This window comes from Sinohyriopsis cumingii, chromosome 14 (genome assembly GCF_028554795.1).
Source record: "Sinohyriopsis cumingii isolate HCF-2022 chromosome 14, ASM2855479v2, whole genome shotgun sequence".
Lineage (NCBI taxonomy): Eukaryota > Metazoa > Mollusca > Bivalvia > Unionida > Unionidae > Sinohyriopsis > Sinohyriopsis cumingii.
The window spans coordinates 104,735,718-104,755,791 of NC_142974.1; the positions used below are offsets into that span (position 1 = coordinate 104,735,718).

The 20,074-nt window shown below is 33.2% G+C and overlaps 1 protein-coding gene across 1 annotated transcript in view; it reads right to left on the reverse strand.

The window, feature by feature from the left end:
* Positions 1-1,064: 1,064 nt before the first annotated feature.
* Positions 1,065-20,074, reverse strand: part of LOC149784542 (solute carrier family 12 member 8-like) — a 55,105-nt gene continuing 36,095 nt past the window's right edge. Inside the window, exons 11-13 of the mRNA XM_089932629.1 lie at positions 16,937-17,054; positions 13,903-13,960; positions 1,065-11,168 (exon numbers count right to left, since the gene is read on the reverse strand). Coding sequence (XP_089788755.1) covers positions 11,003-11,168; positions 13,903-13,960; positions 16,937-17,054 — 342 coding nt within the window. The 3' untranslated portion in view covers positions 1,065-11,002. The remainder of the gene's footprint in view (positions 11,169-13,902; positions 13,961-16,936; positions 17,055-20,074) is intronic.

Sequence of the window (20,074 nt, forward strand, 5' to 3'; positions counted from 1 at the left end):
ACATGGTAGGAGGTTCAAGCCTGGGCTGACTCCAGGATAAGGGGATGTAACTTCTTCAACCTTTTACCTATTTATCTAGTGCACTAGCTAGGATCATGTGATGTATTTGAATAGGAACCCAACTTTTGGAGCAAAGTATGTTTCATCAACAATTTTTTCCTCAAAATATGGGCATGCCCGCCCAGTAGTTACATCTTGCAGTGATGTGCACACTGATAAAGCCCAACCACCTAACAATCAGAAAGGATTTTTGGAATTATATCAAGTCCATATATAAAGACAATTGTGATGTGGTCCCTATACAAAAATATTGATACTGTATTCAGATGCATGTGATGAGGCCAACATACTGTTGGTAATACCAGTCTGTTTTCACATGTGAGGATAAATGTGACCTTCCCAAACTCCTATACCTGGCATTCTCTTTACCATGTAGGATGTAAACAGTTTATTATGAAAGCTTAACACGCCCAAGTCCAGCAAGGATCCTGACAGATCTAGTAGAAATGTGTGTACCCTACCCTCAACAAGTCAATCAGTCCCTATGTATGGAAAAGAGCAAATGTGATGGCTATCTTCAAAAACGGTTAAGATACAAGGCCTACAATTATTGATCTGTGTCCTGTGAATGCATCAGCTGCAGAATGCTTGAGCACTTCATAGTATGCAACATCATGTGTCATCTCGACCACTTCAGCATCAATAAGATACTGCGAGCATGGTTTCCAAGCCAGACTGAGCTGTGAAATATGCAGTTCTTTGTTGTATATCATTAATCTCTACATGTGTTTTTGCAAAATTCATACAGTCCTTTGTAGTACAGTGTAATTGTCTTGATGTGTTTTTGTATACGCAAAATTCCTAGTTCTTTTGTTGTACAGTGTCTTCATGTTTTTGCACATGTAAAGTTCATACAGTCCTTTGTAGTACAGCGCACTTGCTGTGGATGTGACAATTATCCCAATGAATGTAGTCAATAACAGATAGTATCCTTTTACAGAAGTAGCTGTGAATGTTTATTTCTCTCTCTCTCTCTCTGCTGTATTAGTCAAGATGACAAAGAATTAACCAAAAATATTTATTGCACATTTTAAAGTACACATTATCACCATGTCCACAATAAATATAAGAATAAATATACACAATATAACCACAACAAATTACAGATCCTACATCAGAACCACAACATAAACATTTCAATTCAAACTTATTGCTTACTGTTTAAAATTTCATTCCTGTATTTGTACAAAGGACAGGAAGCTGATTAGTTTGTGATGATCTGTCACATCCAGCACAATAATGACTCCATGTTGGCACTTTTTTCAAAAACTGAAAACTGATTTAGTGTGCAAATGCTATATTTGTCAATTTCTGAAACAAGATACCATTAAATAATGCTGGCTGCAAACACAAATGGCAAACATCATGTACAACCCCAAGTGGAAAAAAACTGGTAGTCTAAGACCTGTTTAGAGCCTAATTTTTTTAAAGATATATTTTGAATTTCATATGCACCAATATATGATACAAATTATTGCTACTTTTTATACTCATTTGGTTCTAGACACCCCTGAAAAAATTACAACAGTTGGAATAAAAGATGCTTTGTAATGTTATACAAGTCTTTATATGACTTGTGACCGAGTGGTCTAAGGTGCTTACTGCTACAGATCACACACACATCTCATCTCTATCCGCACAAGTTCGAGTCTTGACCAATGTGGATATGAAAGAAAGGTTGCCAGTAGCTTCCTGTGTGTCAGTGGTTCTTCCAGGTTCTTCTTCCATCAATTATACATGCATAGCCTATTGTGTTGAAATATGGCATTAAACTACATAAAAACACTCCATCTAACAGGGAAATAGAATACAAGCTTTGGAAATGACCGACTACAGTAATACGAGTTTATATTCTATACTTAGAATAAGAGTATTGGCAAAATGTTGGTGAGGTCATTATAGGCTACATGAATGAAGGCAAAGTATTTCCAATTATCCTACCTTTGACTAGCTTTCTACAGTTTCCCTGGCAACAGATTGTTTGTGGGGTTCAGAAAACGACAGGTTACACAAAATAACCACTGACCCACAGGAAGATACCAGCCAAGTGGCCATGTTGGCCTGGCTGAGACTCAAACCCATGTTGACAGAGGCAAGCTGTGAGTAATCTGTAATGGCAAATGTCTTAGACCATTCAGCCACATGGGACCCACAGTAACATGAAACAACAAAATGAGACCATACCTGGCCAGTAGGAAAATTATTGGTAAATGTAATGTCAGCATCAATGATGTCTTCTTGTCACAAAGTTTTGAAACTTTTCCAGGCCATGCTTCCACAAAAATAATGAATATTAAGGTGGGGTAAATTCATGACATGGTTTACAAGTGACTTGGTACGGAATGATAACTAGCCAGTAAAAATCCTACCTGGGTTTGGCACAAGCACCTCATGTGGCAGATTTCCTACAGACTCCATATCTATACCAGTCACTAAAATACCATTTAACTAATAATGCTCATTCAATGACCTTTGCACCATAAAACAAAGCATGTAAGAGCACTGTGGTACCTGCAACACAAAATTTGCAGCCGACTTCTGTCATTGTGCTGTTGAGATCAAACGAAAGGAAATATGAAAAGCATGTTTTTATTTTCATTTTTTTATACGTGTTAGAATTAAGCAAATCTGACAATATCTAACTGAAAATAGAATATATAGAAATTTCTAACAACTTGTATTATATTTATTATGACAGTTCAGTTGAGATATCACTGAAACTAGTTTCCCTTACACTATAGCATTTATCATACGGTCTGTAAAACTACAGTGCGACCCCGCCATAATGTGCCCTGCCCTAACACGAATTCGGATATAACCCGGTTGTGGCTTGGCTCCTGAAATTTCATATATTTATTCGCATATGAAAAAATTATTTTTTGTTTCAAGTACGTGAAATAGTGTATAAAAAATGTATTATCATTTTGGGGGATGGGTTTGTGTATGAATCCAAATATAATACGAACATGGTGTGGTTCCTGAAATTTTAAATACATGTACATGTATTTTTCTCATACCAGGAAATTTATATTTTTTTTTAAAGTATGAGAAATAGTGTGTAAAATATTTATTATCATTTTGGAGAAGAGTTCGCATATGAATTTTAATATAATACGATCGTGGCATCGCTTCTGAAATTTAACAATTTCACTGGGTTCTTGAAGTGCCAAAATAAACATTATTGGAAATGTTACTTATTACTGATCCATGAGTAAAACCAGTAAGTCGTCTTTGTGATTGTCTTCAATTAATTCTGTATACAATTGTTGCTCAAACAATAGCCAACATGTTTCTTCTTTAACTGCATAACAACCAAGCAGCAGACAATGCAGTGGTTGATAACAGATTCTCACAATTTAATAAACATCAAAAAACGAAAGCTGCCAACATCTTTGCTGGGCTTGGCGGTGTTATTAGACGCAATCAGTTGACCAGTAAATAATGTCCTTTATTAGCTGGAAATTGAAAGGGTATGAAATTGTACATGCGTTCAGCTAAATTTTTTAAAATAAAAGTGACTTGTGGCCATTGCAGGCCTACTGGACATAGTTTTCTGGTTTTACATGTGTATGGTGTTTGTTTATGAACTTGTTATTAATTTCCTATTTTAAAAAAAAAATATTTTACCGTTATGGAAAAGCAAGTTCACAAATGGAAGTCCTTCTCTGCATTTTGTGCAATGATTAGTATAGTAGTTTTCACGTTTCTTTCAATATTCACAAAATCTGAAGTAAAAGTTATATGCACACTGAAAGCATGTGTTGATTGTTAATTATTCTTGCTGTAGACGTTCAAACAAATAGGTGTAATTCGTAAAAGCGTACAAGTGTTAATTATTGGAAATTTGCAATGGATAAGTGTACACGGAAATGCATGGATGAACTGCATGCCATGATGGCACGATAGTAAACAGTGTTGATACCCTATTCATCATATACATTAAGCATGAATACATGTGCCAATGAGTTGTTCTCTGAAAAAAGTAAAATACTGTAAAACCCTGCATTAACGACCCTGATATTAACGTGATCCAATTTACTGGACCCCAATTATCGCGTTATAGCAGGGTTCCACTGTAACTATTTCAAGCCCATTTAAACATGTGATCTGGCATTCTATAATTCTATATGTTTGATCTGTATTTCCATGTTGCATACCCAGAATGGAAACATTTAGGTGTTTCCACTGATAGACACATGTTGATGCACCACATTTTATAGACATATCCCAGTTTGAATTGATTTCACATTGTACAGCTAAAAATATTTGGAAAATGTAACGGGGTAAATACAGAATCTCATTTGTGTTTTGTTCCAAGTCTGTGTGAAAAACTAGTTTTTTACTTCTTACTTGAAACAAAATGTAAATGTTAGCAGCAATGTTATATTTGATTAATAAAAAGAGAAAAAGGTAAATTCATTCAAAGGTGATAATCAATTCTATGAAAATGGCAACACATGTACTCCATACTATCACAATTTAGTAAACAACACAAAGCCCATGTAGTCCTGAAATCTCTCACCTGGTTGACATCAGCCAAATGGCCATAACCTGGTTGACATCAGCCAAACAGCCATAACCTGGTTGATTTCAGCCAACAGCCATAACCTGGTTGACATCAACCTGGCTGACATCAGCCAAACAGCCATAATGCAAGAGAAGTTGGCAATAAATATCTGGGTTGGAATGATACTTTCTAAAGAGATTTTTTCTTGCAATGGTTTTGATTATGTATGTTATAGAAAGAATTGTTTCAATATTTCAATATTTTCATTCTTTTACTCACATTTGATGACAAGTCTCTTGCAAAATTCAAAAGATGCTGTATGTTGAATTTAGTCAAGTTTAGCTAATAGTGGTTTTTTAAAAGAATTTGTTCAAAATTTTTTGTTAAGTAATGTCATTCATATTTAACAGCAAACTGCATAACTTGTACAAATTGGAAAGCCCTCCATGCCTGGATGCTTTCTGTCAAATTTGGTTACATGCTGTCAAGTGTATTTGCAAAATTGTTTTCTCTCCAAGTTTTCTCTTTAAGTAACAGTGGCTATAGTATATTTGTGGTTGACAGGCATTACAGGTACAAACTTGAAAGCCCATCATGCCAGAGTACATTAATTAAGTTTAATTAAATGTGGTCAAATTATGTCCAGGTTTTGAAAAGACATTTAGAGGTTTTTCTATTGTTAGTAATGGTGACATTTTATTGTAGGTTGGCAAATTTTGTACAAACCAGAAAGCTCCTGATGCCAGGATGCATTCTGTAAAAAACTTTCGAATTCTATTGAGCAGTCTTTAATAAACTCGAAAGCCCTTTTTTCCAGTCTGCTTTCTGCCAAATGTAGTTCAGTGTTCCTTGATAAATTTTTTATGCTGAGTCAGCATCATCTGTATAAAAATTTAAAACCCTACATGGAAGTTCGCTTTCTATCAAATTTGCTCCAAATCTGTTTGGCTGTTTTTCCAGCTGTTTAAATGTTTTTGGGTAACAGTGTCCTTGTCTGATGGCACGCTGGCATCATTTGTATCAAACTGAAATCCCTTTACTCCAGCATGGTCTCTGTCACATATGGTTTAAATTGGTACAGTGGTTTGTAAGAAAGGTTAAGATAGAAAATGTTGATGGATGATGAACAAAAAGCATGCATTGGATGCGTGGCTATAACATTTGCTCACTTGTCTACACAGCCAGCTGAGCTAAATACACATAAATAAATTACAACATAAAAAGACAAGAAGCTTGTGATATGTTTCTAGCCTTGGCACACTGAGATTAATCTGAAATTATATTATGCAATCAAAACATGGAAATGGCCAAAACGTTATTTAAAATTGACATTTATGACTTGAAAAGTTCTGAGATACTGAAATATTCAACAGTGAGGTAAACCTGATCAGTTCTTACACTTCATGCCTTTAGACCGGGTTCTTCAGTTGCAAAGGTAATTATTGTGTTACAATCATAACATTAAAGTTGCAAAAAGAACTAATAAACAAGTCTGCCCCAAGAAAAATACAGACTACTATGATTCTACAGAAATAGAATGTACTAAACTATTTAATACAGGACAAAGTTTAAACAATTTACAACAACAAAATAAAAATGTGTGCATTACTTCCAGAGATAACATTTCAGATTTAACATATAATTATGAAGAATAATTTTGCACAAATTACGTATCATGAATTATATTTGCAAATTCCAGAAAATGATTTTGTAAGATACAATTCTGAACAGGAATTTTTTATAGACTGAAGGAAAAATGTGTTTCAGCACTAATATTTATCCTAGCATATAAACATCAGGTAATGCAGTTAAAGAAGCAGCTTTTACCATTACCTGTTATGTTTTTGTTTTTTTAATTTTGTGGGATTTAATGCCATTTTCCAGCACATCATTAGCTATACAAGGTGGTGAGTATATCTGATAGAGGAAGACCACGGGATTAATTAATGACCCACGAGAAGCTATTGGTCAGCTTTCTCACATACCACACTGGCTGAGCAAGGACTTAAAACTCGAACAGAAGTGAGATCTGTGAGTGATCTGTAAAGGAAATGACCTTAGGTCACATGACCAAATAGGGTTCTCAAATTTGATAGGGGATGGATGCCAGAAAACATGGCAACAATACAACTAAGTTTAAACAATTTTTTTTAAAACAAGGCTATTTGTAAATGAAAAAATAAACCTTAGTAAAAATATGAATATAACTCGAATGATTTACATAGATTTTCACAGCAAATCAAAACCTCAAAAGTATTTGATAAATGTCAGATTTTTACAAAAGCAACATGAATGAAAAAATATACAGATCACAAAAGCCTGTCACCAAAAGTTCCATGGTTGCTAAAACATTTAATGTCTGTTTAGGTATATATAAAAAAATCCAATCAAACATGCAAACAAAACAATATAACAATATAACATTTAGAAAGTATCTGAAGTTATCTGAAACTATCACAGAAAATACTAACTAAAAATATTTTGTTCAAAATTACTGGGAAACTACTTCCCCAAAAAGTAAATGTGTTGGAGAAAATTATTAAAATATTGACCAAGCATCCAAAATATTTTTTAATGACAAAAATAAATGCAATGAAATTTGAACTCAATCATTTGAAATCAAGTCTATATTTTTATAAAGCAAAGTCAGTTTTGACTGAAATGTTGGCAAAATAAAATTACTACCAAACTATGTCAGAATAAATATGCTGTAATTTTTTTTTCATATAATAAAAATGCCCAGTCACAGTGACCTAAATGCAAAATCTAACAGATGCTGAGGTGCAAGAACAGCACTGTATGATCCTTTCACATTCATGGTGTGAAGAGTATGACATTACTGTGAATTAAAATATATGTTTTTGTGCCAAAGTTGGTTAGGGCCATTCATTTAAACATACAATGTACCCACGGACAACAGTTTAAAAAAAATATAAATCAGGGTACCCGGTACTTTGATTTCAGAGAGTTCATATTAAAATGATAAGAAAATTCTAGATTGCATCTATGAGTGGGTACCTCACTTTAAAAGTTCCTTCCCTGGGTCCCATGTGTGTTTTAACAGAACAGCCCTTAAATTCTGTTTGGCATTTATATTTTAAATTAAGCTGTGGTAAAGGTTTTTGTTCTTTCTTTAGTAATGACAACAAAATTTGATGACAGAACAACATAATTTGCATAAATCTGAAATGCATTCAGTCACTTTTTTCTGTCAAATTTAAAACTGAAGTCTAGTGTTAAACAGTATTTTTTCTTCTATTTTTAACAACAGCAGCCATATTTAATGGCAGACTTGCAACATTGAACAAAATGTTAAACTCTGACATGACATATTGGTTTAGGTAAAATTTTGTTAAATTCTGTCAAGTGGCCTTTGAGATGAAGTCATTTAAATGATTTTCCATTCATAATGATGGTAGCTATATTTGATTGTGAATTAGCATCATCTATACAAATCCGAAACCCTTTACTGACTAAAGCTTTCAACTATGATAAGTTTCCAAGACACTGTTGAAGCTTCTACTGTTTTTAGTAATGGCCGCCATATCTGACAGTGCTATGTAGTCAACACATGACAGTGCTGTTTGTAGAGTCATTACACAGTGCTGTGTAGTCAACAACAGTGACAGTGCTGTTTGTAGAGTCATTACACAGTGCTGTGTAGTAAGCAACAGTGACAGTGCCGTGTCTGGAGTTATTATGCAGTGCTGTGTAGTCAACAACAGTGACAGTGCTGTTTCTAGAGTTATTATACAGTACAGCAGAGCAATACTGATGACATAAATTTATGATGGTAATAGAACATGGTCATGTGAATATCATGTGACTGAATCTATAAATTAAGCAGTCTTAATTAAAAAAGGTGCAAAAATACTCAATATGAGCAAGTTAACAGATAGTCATTGATACATGATTTCAATACACTACGTAATGTGTGAAATCATTTTTGTTCGATATGACTAGTAAGATCATGTTCAAGACTGCACATAAAACAGCAGGGTTTCTGTTATCCAAACTCATCAGTAGAGATGGAAATGGTTTAGGTAATTGCAGGTTCATCAAGTCTCTATTTTTTACATAATATAAATATTGAACAAGTTTCTTTTTGTCATGTGAACTCAAAATTTTTTGGATATGAATTAAGGTTCGGACAGCAGTGATATAGTATAATTTATTGTACCGTACACTTGAAATTCTTTATGTAGCAGGTCTCTGAAATGTGATTTTTTACATCATGCTGAATGTATATACATTACTTCCATAAAGTTTTGCAAGTTAATGGAAAAGAAACAGTTAATAAAAGTTGTTATTTTCAGAAAACAGTAATTTCATTCTGCATTTCCCATTTGGAAAACAGGCTTTCTATTATCCGTTAATCTCTGACCCTTTAAAAGTACACTATTTGCATAATGCATATTAATAGCTCTTCCAACCTTCCAATTCCTTAACTGACCAGTGTCCATTAGAATGGCCACACATGCTTTGCTTCACTTCTTTTTGCTGGTGAGTTAAATGAATGAACAAGTTCACTCAATATGATACTGTACTGAACCACCATCAAGCAATTTACATCTGTATTACACAATCAAAGCTAGCAACCCCACCAAACAATACACACATCGGGAGGTAAATAGGAATAAGTTTGATCAGAATTGAGACCTTTAAGATGGAGGTGTTTTTCTGTACTTACACCACCAGCATGACTTTCAAAATGACAGATTGGAATCTGTACTTTGTTTTACAGTAGTTTTTAATTTTTTCTAATATAGATCTAACTTCCTCATTTCATGTTTAAGGCAGTACCACACATCATCATAATCAGTCTTTATGGTTCATTTATGGTTAACAACCAATATATGGTTGGGTGGGTGGGTAGGAAGAGAAACCAACATCTGTGGTATGACGTTATCAGCTTTAAATAATTTGGTCTCAAATTCTCAAAAAACCTTTCAGAGCAGTTTCATGACTCCTGACAACAGCTTTATAAAGAGTTCAGAGTGTGTATACATGGTGATGGACAATTTCACAAGTGTACTTCTAAAAAATTAGCTTAAAAGAAATATTTCCAAAGGTGTAAAAGATATCTATAACCCCTTGGATACAATGCTCAGATTCTCATTTAATATAATCATATTTGGCACTGTAAAAGCTTATGCAAGAAATAAATTACAAATAATGATATTATTTGTGGAGTTTAACTTCTATTCTTAAAGAACTACAATAACTGGATTCATAATTTTAAAGTAAAAATACAATTTCATTCATGATAAATAAATGCATCTCTCTACTAATAATAACAACAATAACAACAACAATAACAAAAACAAAAACAAAAAGACTAACGCTCTACTAGTCAAAATTAATTTCCAGGAACTCAAGATACAACCATTTCTTTCTTTTAACTGTCAAGTGTTGAAAACCATCTCTGTCATTCTTCAACAATAACAAGATTTTCAAATTAGCTGCAGTGGTAAACAAATTGGATGTCAGCTTTGCACTTTGATGGCAAACCCATGTCATAACGATCATCCATTCATGAGTGTTGACAACAAGATTTTTAAAACAGTCATCATAACAGCCATAACTCATGTACAATTGGCACCATTTTCATTTGGACCACTAGGAATCATGAAAAGCCCATTGCTGAAAACCCCATGTTGATATAATTATCCATTTGGGGAGGAGTTGAGATAACAATGTTTTCAAGAAATGACCATCCATTCTGGAGTAGCTATAACAAGATATTCTGTGGTGGCCATACCTGATGTCAAATCAGTACCATTTCTTTTAAGACCAACTGGACATCCAAAGAAGTCTCCTGGTGAAAACTTCATATTAATATGGCTTTCTGTTAAGTAATTTTGTGATAACAAGATTGTTAAGATGGCTGCCAAGTTGGACCTACTGGATGTCAGATTGGCATCATTTTAACATACGACCAGCCAAACATCAAAATAAATCTTTTAGTGAAAACCCCATTTTGATATGTCCATCCACTCAGAAGGGGTAGCGATAATAAGACTTTCAAGACGACCACCATGGAAACCATATTGGAAGTCAAATTGAAACCATATTCATCTAAGACCAGTTAGATAGCATAAGAAGTCTTTTAGTGAAAAGCTCATGTTCATATGACTATCCATTCAGGAGGGGTAACGATAACAGGAATTTCTATATGGCATCTCTGAGCAATACCATTTTCATTTTAGGATAACCTAGACCAAGGGATGACTGTGTACAATATGTTTCCTCCAAGTAGTTATGGAGTAATGATAAAAACATGCCATAATGAACAGATATTGTCATCCATTAATCGACGGATGAAGGACATCCAATAAGCTCCTCTGGTATATAACTTTTTTTTCACTGACTGCTATAATCGCATCCTTAACGTATTAACCATTCCAATGATTCCTAACCACTAAGTATTCTTCATTATTCACTGTTGTAATCATCAAAATTTTCTCCCTGAACCACTTCTGACTGATGATAACGCTCTCTATTGGCAAAGTCTACATTATCCTCGGTGAGTTGAGAAGCCAAAGTGCTGACTGCTGGAGTACTGGCAGCTACCACAATTTGTTCACTGGAGTTATGTCCCCTGGAAAAAAATAAATTGTATTCACAATGCACTTCTCTTTTAACAAACCACCAAGGAACAAGTAAATTTTTTAAACTTAAAACATTCATTGAAATAAAGCAAAATTAAAAAGATTTCAAAATCATCTTTGACTGGAGTTAACTTAGTTTATTTCACAATAAATAACCACAGTACTGTGAATAAAACATTATACACTTGTTCCATGTTCAATAATCCTCTATATTGATTGACCGATATTTTAGTGCAGAAACCATTTTGCTTCTCTCACTCAGTGATATTGACCATTGATCTCAATGTAAATATGCTTCTTGCTCAATGTGCAAGCTATCCATAAAGGTTGACCTAATTCATGTCTGTGATGTAGTCATCATGTTATTATCTGGAAACCGTTTCCTTGTCAGTGACCTTGACCTTTGGACTTCTTCATTATCCCAAATGCAAGCCATCCAAAAATTCTGGATAAGGTAAATAATGTACAAATGATGTTAATGTGCAGACCTTGACCTTTTACCTACAAAAATTTAAGGGGGCCCTGGGTGGCTGAGTGGTCTAAAGCACTTGCCTTTGCAATCACTGCCATTTTACCTCTGTCAGAGTGGGTTGGAGTCTTGGGTTCACTGCATGTAGGTATGTGAGAAAGCTTGCCAGTAGTTTCCTGTGGGTCATTGGGTATTATTAAGACCTAAAATGCATGGGCAGTTGGCAGAATGACCTCAGTAAAATGCTTCTGACATTTAATGGTTTTATAGTTTCTTCTAAAAGACCGAGATCAATAATGGAAGACAGATTATCATCATTTGTGCAAAACTTAAGGGTCTTGTACCAGGATGATGAGAACTTTGGTCAAATTAACTGGTTTTTGAGAAGAAGTCATTTACATGTTTTTCTGTTTTTAGTAACAATGGCCATACTTTCTGGTGAGCCAATGTCATTTTGTGCAAAATTGAAAGGCATAATATTTTAAGATATGCTTGGAAAAATTCTGTTTGGCAGATTTTAAAAGATGTGGTTTGTTGTTTTGTGGGTCTAATGTCATTTTTGGCACATGGTGCCAGTATATCTGGTGGAGGAAGAACCTGAGAAGACTGGGAAGAACTGCCGACTCGCAGGAAGCTAATAGCAACTTTCTCACCTGCCCACATTGGCAGAGCAAAGACTTAAACCCATAAGGACAGAAATAGGGTGTGAGCTATCTGTAAAGGTGAGCACCTTAGAACACTTGGCCAATTAGAGCCTCTGATTTAAAAACAATTTTAAAAAATTTATTTTCTGTGTTTAGTAATGCAGTCAAATTTAATGGCAGATCAACATCATTCATAAAAAATTAAAGGATCTGTTGCCAGGATGATATTTGTCATATGGGTAAAATTTATGATCACCAGTTTTTGAGGAAAGTTGTATAAAGGTTTTCATTTTTTTTACTAACAATGGCCGGATCTGTCAGGTTTTCTGTTTATAGTAACAATGCTGTTATCTGTCAGCAGATCAGTATAATTTGTAAACTGACTTTACACCAGAACAGTGTCAAATTCAGTTAAATTCTGTCTAGTTGTTTGTGAAATGTTTTTTTAAGAAGTTTTCTATATTTTTGTAACACAAGCCATATTTGACTGCCGATTGACATAATCAGCATAAATTCAGAAGACTTTCATGCCTGAATGCTTCCTGTCAAATTTGGCCTAGTACTGTCTGTGATTTTTCAAAATCAGATATAAGTATTTTTTTCTATTTTTAGCAACAGTGCCCATATTTGATGGTGAATCAGCATCGTTTGTACGTATGTAAAGACCTTCATGCCTAAACATGCTAAATGTGAGACTGTCAAATTTAGTTAAATAATTTTCAGCAGTTTTGCAAAGTCAGTTAAAGGTTTCTTTTTTCAGTAATAGTTACCAATCTGATGGCATAAAAACCCTAAAAAGCACTTAATACCAGAGCTCTTTCTGTCAAGTTTGGTCTAATTCTGAAGAAAAAAAACCCCAACATTCTTAATCAAAAGTCATTTCAAGTTTTTCTTTTCCTGTATTTATTATTGTCAATCATACTGGATGGCAGGATGACATCATTTGTAAATGAAATAAAACTTTTATGAAAAATACTTTTTGTCATATATGATCAAATTCTGTTTGGCTATTTTTGAAGCAAAATGTCATCCCAAAGCTTTGTCTGATTTGCACCATTTGTACAAAATTTATAGACATCTACATCAAGATGGTTTTCATTAAATATAACCAGGTTCTGTTATGGAGGTTTTTTCAAAAAAAGTCATTTCATGCATTGTTTTCTTCAGTTTTAGCAATGGCAGCTGTATTTGGTCACAGATCAGCATCATTTTATCAAATCTGACACATTTTCAAGACAGGTGCTTTCTGTTGAATTATATTCTGTGGCTTCTTAATAGAAGTCATTTAAAGGTCTTTATCCTATTAGTAAAGGCTGATCAGCATTATGTGCAAAAATATGACAGATCTTCAAGCCAGAATGCTTTCTAATCTGTAAAATGTCCAGACATACATACATACATACATTCAAGCATAATATATACATCATGCCAGTCAATAAGAGGTTTACTGGTTCATAAAATGAATAAACACCTTAACAAAAGTCAATAATTGTAAATTTTTCATTCGCATCATAGTCCATATTGAATAATGATTAAAAATTTTGTTAATTTTTCCAGGAAATAGAAAAATCTTCCTTCAAGAAATTTAAAAATGACAAATCAAATACACACCTGCAACATCTTTGTATACCAAACTTGATCCACTCATAGAGATTAAACTCAGCTATACCTGTTATAATAAAGAAAACCATTATTACAGTTCAGCACAATATTCTTATCAAGAAATAGATACAGAAATCATCCATTATCTAAAGTACTCAATGTAATACTTAAAGTAAATACAGAAATCATCCATTATCTAGAGTACTCAATGTAATGATTGAAGTAAATACAGAAGTCATCCATTATCTAGAGTACTCAATGTAATACTTAAAGTAAATACAGAAATCATCCATTATCTAGATTACTCAATGTAATACCTAAAGTAAATAGAGAATTCATCCATTATCTAGAGTACTCAATGTAATGATTAAAGTAAATACAAAATCACCCATTATCTAAAGTACTCAATGTAATGATTAAAGTAAATACAAAATCATCCATTATCTAGAGTACTCAATGTAATGATTAAAGTAAATATAAAATCATCCATTATCTACAGTACTCAATGTAATGATTAAAGTAAATATAAAATCATCCATTATCGAGAGTACTCATTGTAATGGTTAAAGTAAATATAAAATCATCCATTATCTAGAGTACTCAATGTAATGATTAAAGTAAATATAAAATCATCCATTATCTAGAGTACTCAATGTAATGATTAAAGTAAATACAAAATCATCCATTATCTAAAGTACTCAATGTAATGATTTAAGGAAAAAAAGAAGTCATCCATTATCTAAAGGACTCAATGGAATAATTAAATACAGAAATCATCCCTTATCTAGAGTACTCAATGTAACGATTAAAGTAAATACAGAAATCATCCATTATCTAGAGTACTCAATGTAATGATTAAAGTAAATACAAAATCATCCATTATCTAAAGTACTCAATGTAATGATTAAAGTAAATACAAAATCATCCATTATCTAGAGTACTCAATGTAATGATTAAAGTAAATATAAAATCATCCATTATCGAGAGTACTCATTGTAATGGTTAAAGTAAATATAAAATCATCCATTATCTAGAGTACTCAATGTAATGATTAAAGTAAATATAAAATCATCCATTATCTAGAGTACTCAATGTAATGATTAAAGTAAATACAAAATCATCCATTATCTAAAGTACTCAATGTAATGATTTAAGGAAAAAAAGAAGTCATCCATTATCTAAAGGACTCAATGTAATGGTTAAAGTAAATATAAAATCATCCATTATCTAGAGCAGACATACTAACCCCAATGAGAGTCCTCAAAGGAGATTTTGAACACTTTTCAGGGAGATTTCAATTATTGCAGGTAGGATTTCATCAAGGGAGAAACATGTTGAACACATTTACAAAAAATAAATAGTTTTCAAATAAACATATACTAATTTAATTCCAAAATGGTTTATTTTTAGATAATAAATAACTATATAAAAAAACAGAATGAACAAAGCTTAAAAGTGAAGAACATCACTACTCCTGGACAGACATGGTTGTTGCTTCTTTGCATCTTTTAAGCATAACTTTATCAAACTGTCTCTCTGAGCAAACAATACCTTCTTGTTTAACAACAAGAAGACTTTCATGTGTCTCGGTTTTCATACTGCTCCTGAAGGATATGGCTCATCTGTTGTGTCATAGAGTGCATTACTGCTCCTGAAGGATATGGCTCATCTGTTGTGTCATAGAGTGCATTACTGCTGACACATGATGGCCTCTAAAGAGAGATCTGTTGTCTCATAAAATGCATTACTACCAACACATGACAGCCTCTAAAGAGAGATCTGTTGTGAAAAATAAGTTCATCTTTTTTACCCATTCATTTCATAGGGCAATGAAACAGGTTTATTTGATCACTTCTTGATTTGAAAATGAGTATACAATAAATAAGAAAATAGAAACTCATTTTATCTGACTGATGCTTCACTCTAATGTAGTGCAATGTCATTAAAAAAAACTTGCTATGTTTGCCCATTCAAATGCAGGAACCTATATGTACATGTACTGTTCCTTTTTCTGTTATTTTGAAGACATTATTACTATAAGTCTGGATCTCTTTATTTACAGCCATTCTAAAAATGTACTAATTGTATCAGGAATGACCACTGCACATTTCCTTATTTACCCATCCAATGGCATCAGAGATGACTAGTAAACATATTCTGATTTCCCTATCCCATGACATCAGGGATGACCAGACCATGTTCCTGATTTCCTTTCCCCAAAATATCAGGGTTGACAGTATGTTTTTCCTGATTTCTCTATCCTATGATATCAAGGATGACCAGTGCATGATTTCAATTTCCCTAACCCATGGCAACAGGGATGACCAGTGTATATTTCCAAATGTTCCTATCCCATAGTATCAGGGATGACTAGTACATGTTTTCTGGTTTCTTTATTCTATAGAATCAGGGAGGACCAGAACATGTTTCCTGATTTCCATATCTCATGGTATCAGGCATGAACAGTGTGTGAACTTGGAGAATGATTAATCATGTGATTTCAGGTGGAGTGGACATATGGGCACTTGGTAGAGGTGGGTAGTAAAAACAACATCACTAATGCATTAGAATACATTTTTCTTTTGTCTTAATATGATAACTATCATTAGTCTTAACGAACATTATCCAATTAAAGATTTTTCATATTTTCAACCTCCTTCCACCCCTTAACCCACATTCCTCAGTGGGGGGTTATTGTTGCAATTCTGTAATTAAAATTTCCATGTACTCAATTCCATTTAAATGAAGACTTGTAACATCTTGTATAGTCCAAGATAAGTCAGGTAACCTGCAAAAGTATTCCATATAACATACATTGCAAAGGTTCAAGGTACACAGAAACAGAAAATAAGCCTTACCAAGCCTATGCCTCCACTGTCATGACCTTGTGGTATAAATATCTTGTCATAAATAATAAATACACAGCAAACATTTTTATGAATAACCAACCGGGAATGGAGATATAAATATTTTTTTAAATCCTTATATAATTGTTTAAATAGTTTTTAGTTTCACAGAACATCAAAGAAGAAGATTTATTTACCTGGAAAGTACCCTGGATTTGCCCGTCCAATGTATATGTATATTACCAAGGCAGCTAACATCTCCCCCAGTGCATAGGCCCACTGAGTTCCAAACATGATGACAATGCACAGTACAGCCTGATAAAATTAACCATGATCATAAGCAAAAAAGTAACCTTGACCATAACCATACAATTAACCATGATCATAAGCATAATATTAACCATGATCATAAGCATAAAATTAACCATGATCATAAGCATAAAATTAACTGTTATCATAAGCATAAAATTAACCATGATCATAAGTATAAAATTAACCATGATCATAAGCATAATATTAACCATGATCATAAGCATAAAATTAACTGTAATCATAAGCATAAAATTAACCATGATCATAAGTATAAAATTAACCATGATCATTGGGGGGACTCACCAGTTATTATGTACTTTTGAGAGAGTGATGTATGTAAGATGAAGTTGTTTGCATTTAAAACATGCACAGTGGAGAGAATGTCGGCATACCTCTATGCTACTTTAATGTAATGTGGCTGACATTTCTTTGGATATTGTACCTTTGGAAATTGTACATGATCTAAGCACACTGCTAACTAAAATGACTGCTCCCTTGTACTAAAAAAATCAGCCTGAATTAGTCATAATACACTTAGTCTTAGAATTATACCTAAGATATACAAGGTCTTTTTTAAATAGCCAGTATAACCAGTGAGGAAAGCCGAGGAAATTCTTTTTCTTTAAAATCCTAACCCTATGCAAAATACGAAACTAAAGAGCGCAACCTTAAAGCAAATATAAAAATGTTTGCATTTTTTTTTTCTTCATATAATTATGTGTGATCTTCTGAATAAAATGGTACATTCATATTGATGTTAAGCATGAAAATAAGCTAATTATGCTCATTTTGCTCTTGCTTACATAATTTGCCATGAGGCATGTTTGTGTGAGTAGTGACCTTAATTATGGGGAAATTAGAAGTCTTAGAATATAGGAAGAGAGTCAACTTAAATTTAAAACTGCTGCATTAAGTAAAAGAAATATATAGGGAAAATGTTTCTTTTCATTTATATGCAATGAAATTAAAAAATAAATGATGACAATGCAAATTCACTTCTTCCATATTAAACAATAGGCAAATATTTTGCACTTTGACCTTTGATCTTTATGAACCTCTTCTGTTCCATCCCTTTTTAAACTGTAAAATTTATTGTTGACATATCAGGAATAATTTTGGCTAGTTTCATGTTCCCGTCTTTCAGCATAACATTGGTTGCTATGTTGACATAATGTAATGTGCATTTTTAAAATAGCTCACTCTGTATCATAAGGTGGGGTGGGGCTGGACTTGTTAGAGACTCTGACACTAATAAATACTGTTCTGTGGGGGGAAATACAGGAGAATTATTCAAAAGGACTGTTTTGATGCTTGCGATTTAAATGTTTCAACCATATAATCAAAATTAAATCATACAATAATAATACCTATGATCTCTTTAAGGGGGCACCCACCAGTTATTATGTACTTTTGAGACAATCTTGTATATAAGGTGCAGTTGTTTGCATTTAAAACATGCACAGTGGAGAGAATGTTGGCATACCTCTATGCTACTTTAATGCAATGTGGCTGACATTTCTTTGGATACTGTACTTTTGGAAATTGTACATGATCTAAACACACTGTAACTAAAATGACTACTCCCCATGTGCTAAAAAATCAGCCCGAATTAGTCTAAAGTACACCAGTGTATCCCCTAGGGGTGCAAGAACGAGAGTCAAAAACTACCTTGGTGTCAAAAATGGGGGTCAGACTGAGTAAAAAACAAACTTTGGTACCAAAAATGGGAGTCAAATTACAAATTTGGGGGTCTTTGAAGCACAAATGAGGGTAAAGGGAAACACTGAGTGTTACACTATCTGTAGCAGCTATATAAATAGGGAAAATGAATTTTGCCAGACTAGACAATACCTGCTTCTGAAAGTGCAATGGATGAATTACCAATTATATAAAATGTAAAAAAAGTTATCAGCTCTTTTTAATATAATTTACCTCTGAATTTCAGGAAGTGAAAATGATCAAGTGGAGCTAACACTTTTTTGAACAGTGCACATCTGGAGTAAGGCCAAGCTGTATACTCTATAACCCATATTACACCCATCAATCATACACAAAAGTAAAGGGAACTAAAGGTCCTTTGAACTATACCTAAGATATACAAGGTCTTTTTTAAATAGCCAGTATAACCAGTGAGGAAAGCTGGGTAAATTCTTTTTCTTTAAAATTCTAACCCTATGCAAAATATGAAACTGTAGAGTGCCACCATAAGTATAAAAATTAACGATGATCATAACCATAAAATTAACCATGTTCCTAACTATAAAATTAATCATGATCATAACTATAAAATTAACCATGATCATAACTATACAATTAGCCATGATCATAACTATAAAATTAACCATGATCATAACTATACAATTAGCCATGATCATAACTATAAAATTAACCATGATCATAACCCTATTTATCCAATAATGTTACAATATGCGCTGTATACACACAATTAACCCTGATCATAACCCTATTTGCACATTAATGTTACAATATGCACTCTATACACACAATTAACCATGATCATTACCCTATTTACACATTAATGTTACAATATGCACTGTATACACACAATTAGCCATGATCATGACCCTGTTTATACATCAATGTTATAACATGAACTGTATTTATAAAACAATGTGTTTGTCACCTAGTCTTCAGAAAGAATAAGTCTGATATGGCAAAGGGATGGCTGTAAGTTTAATATGATTCATGAATACAATGAGGCTGTTTGGCTGATAGTTTATTACTAAGCCATATCAAACAAAGTTCATTTCTCGGCTTGGAACAAAACATGTGGTTTTATCTTTATTATAATTACTCTTCTTTCAAACTGTTCATATATTTTTAGCTATACATGTATTGTGTAATCAAAATAGAAAACAAATTGTAATTTATAAAAGAATGATTTAATGCAGCTAATGAGCATGCTGGCGTCAGTGAAGACAGGTCAATAGGCATAGCCTTAATGTGTGATATGGAAAAATGGACTGAACATTTATATTTTATACATTATACACCAACAGTCC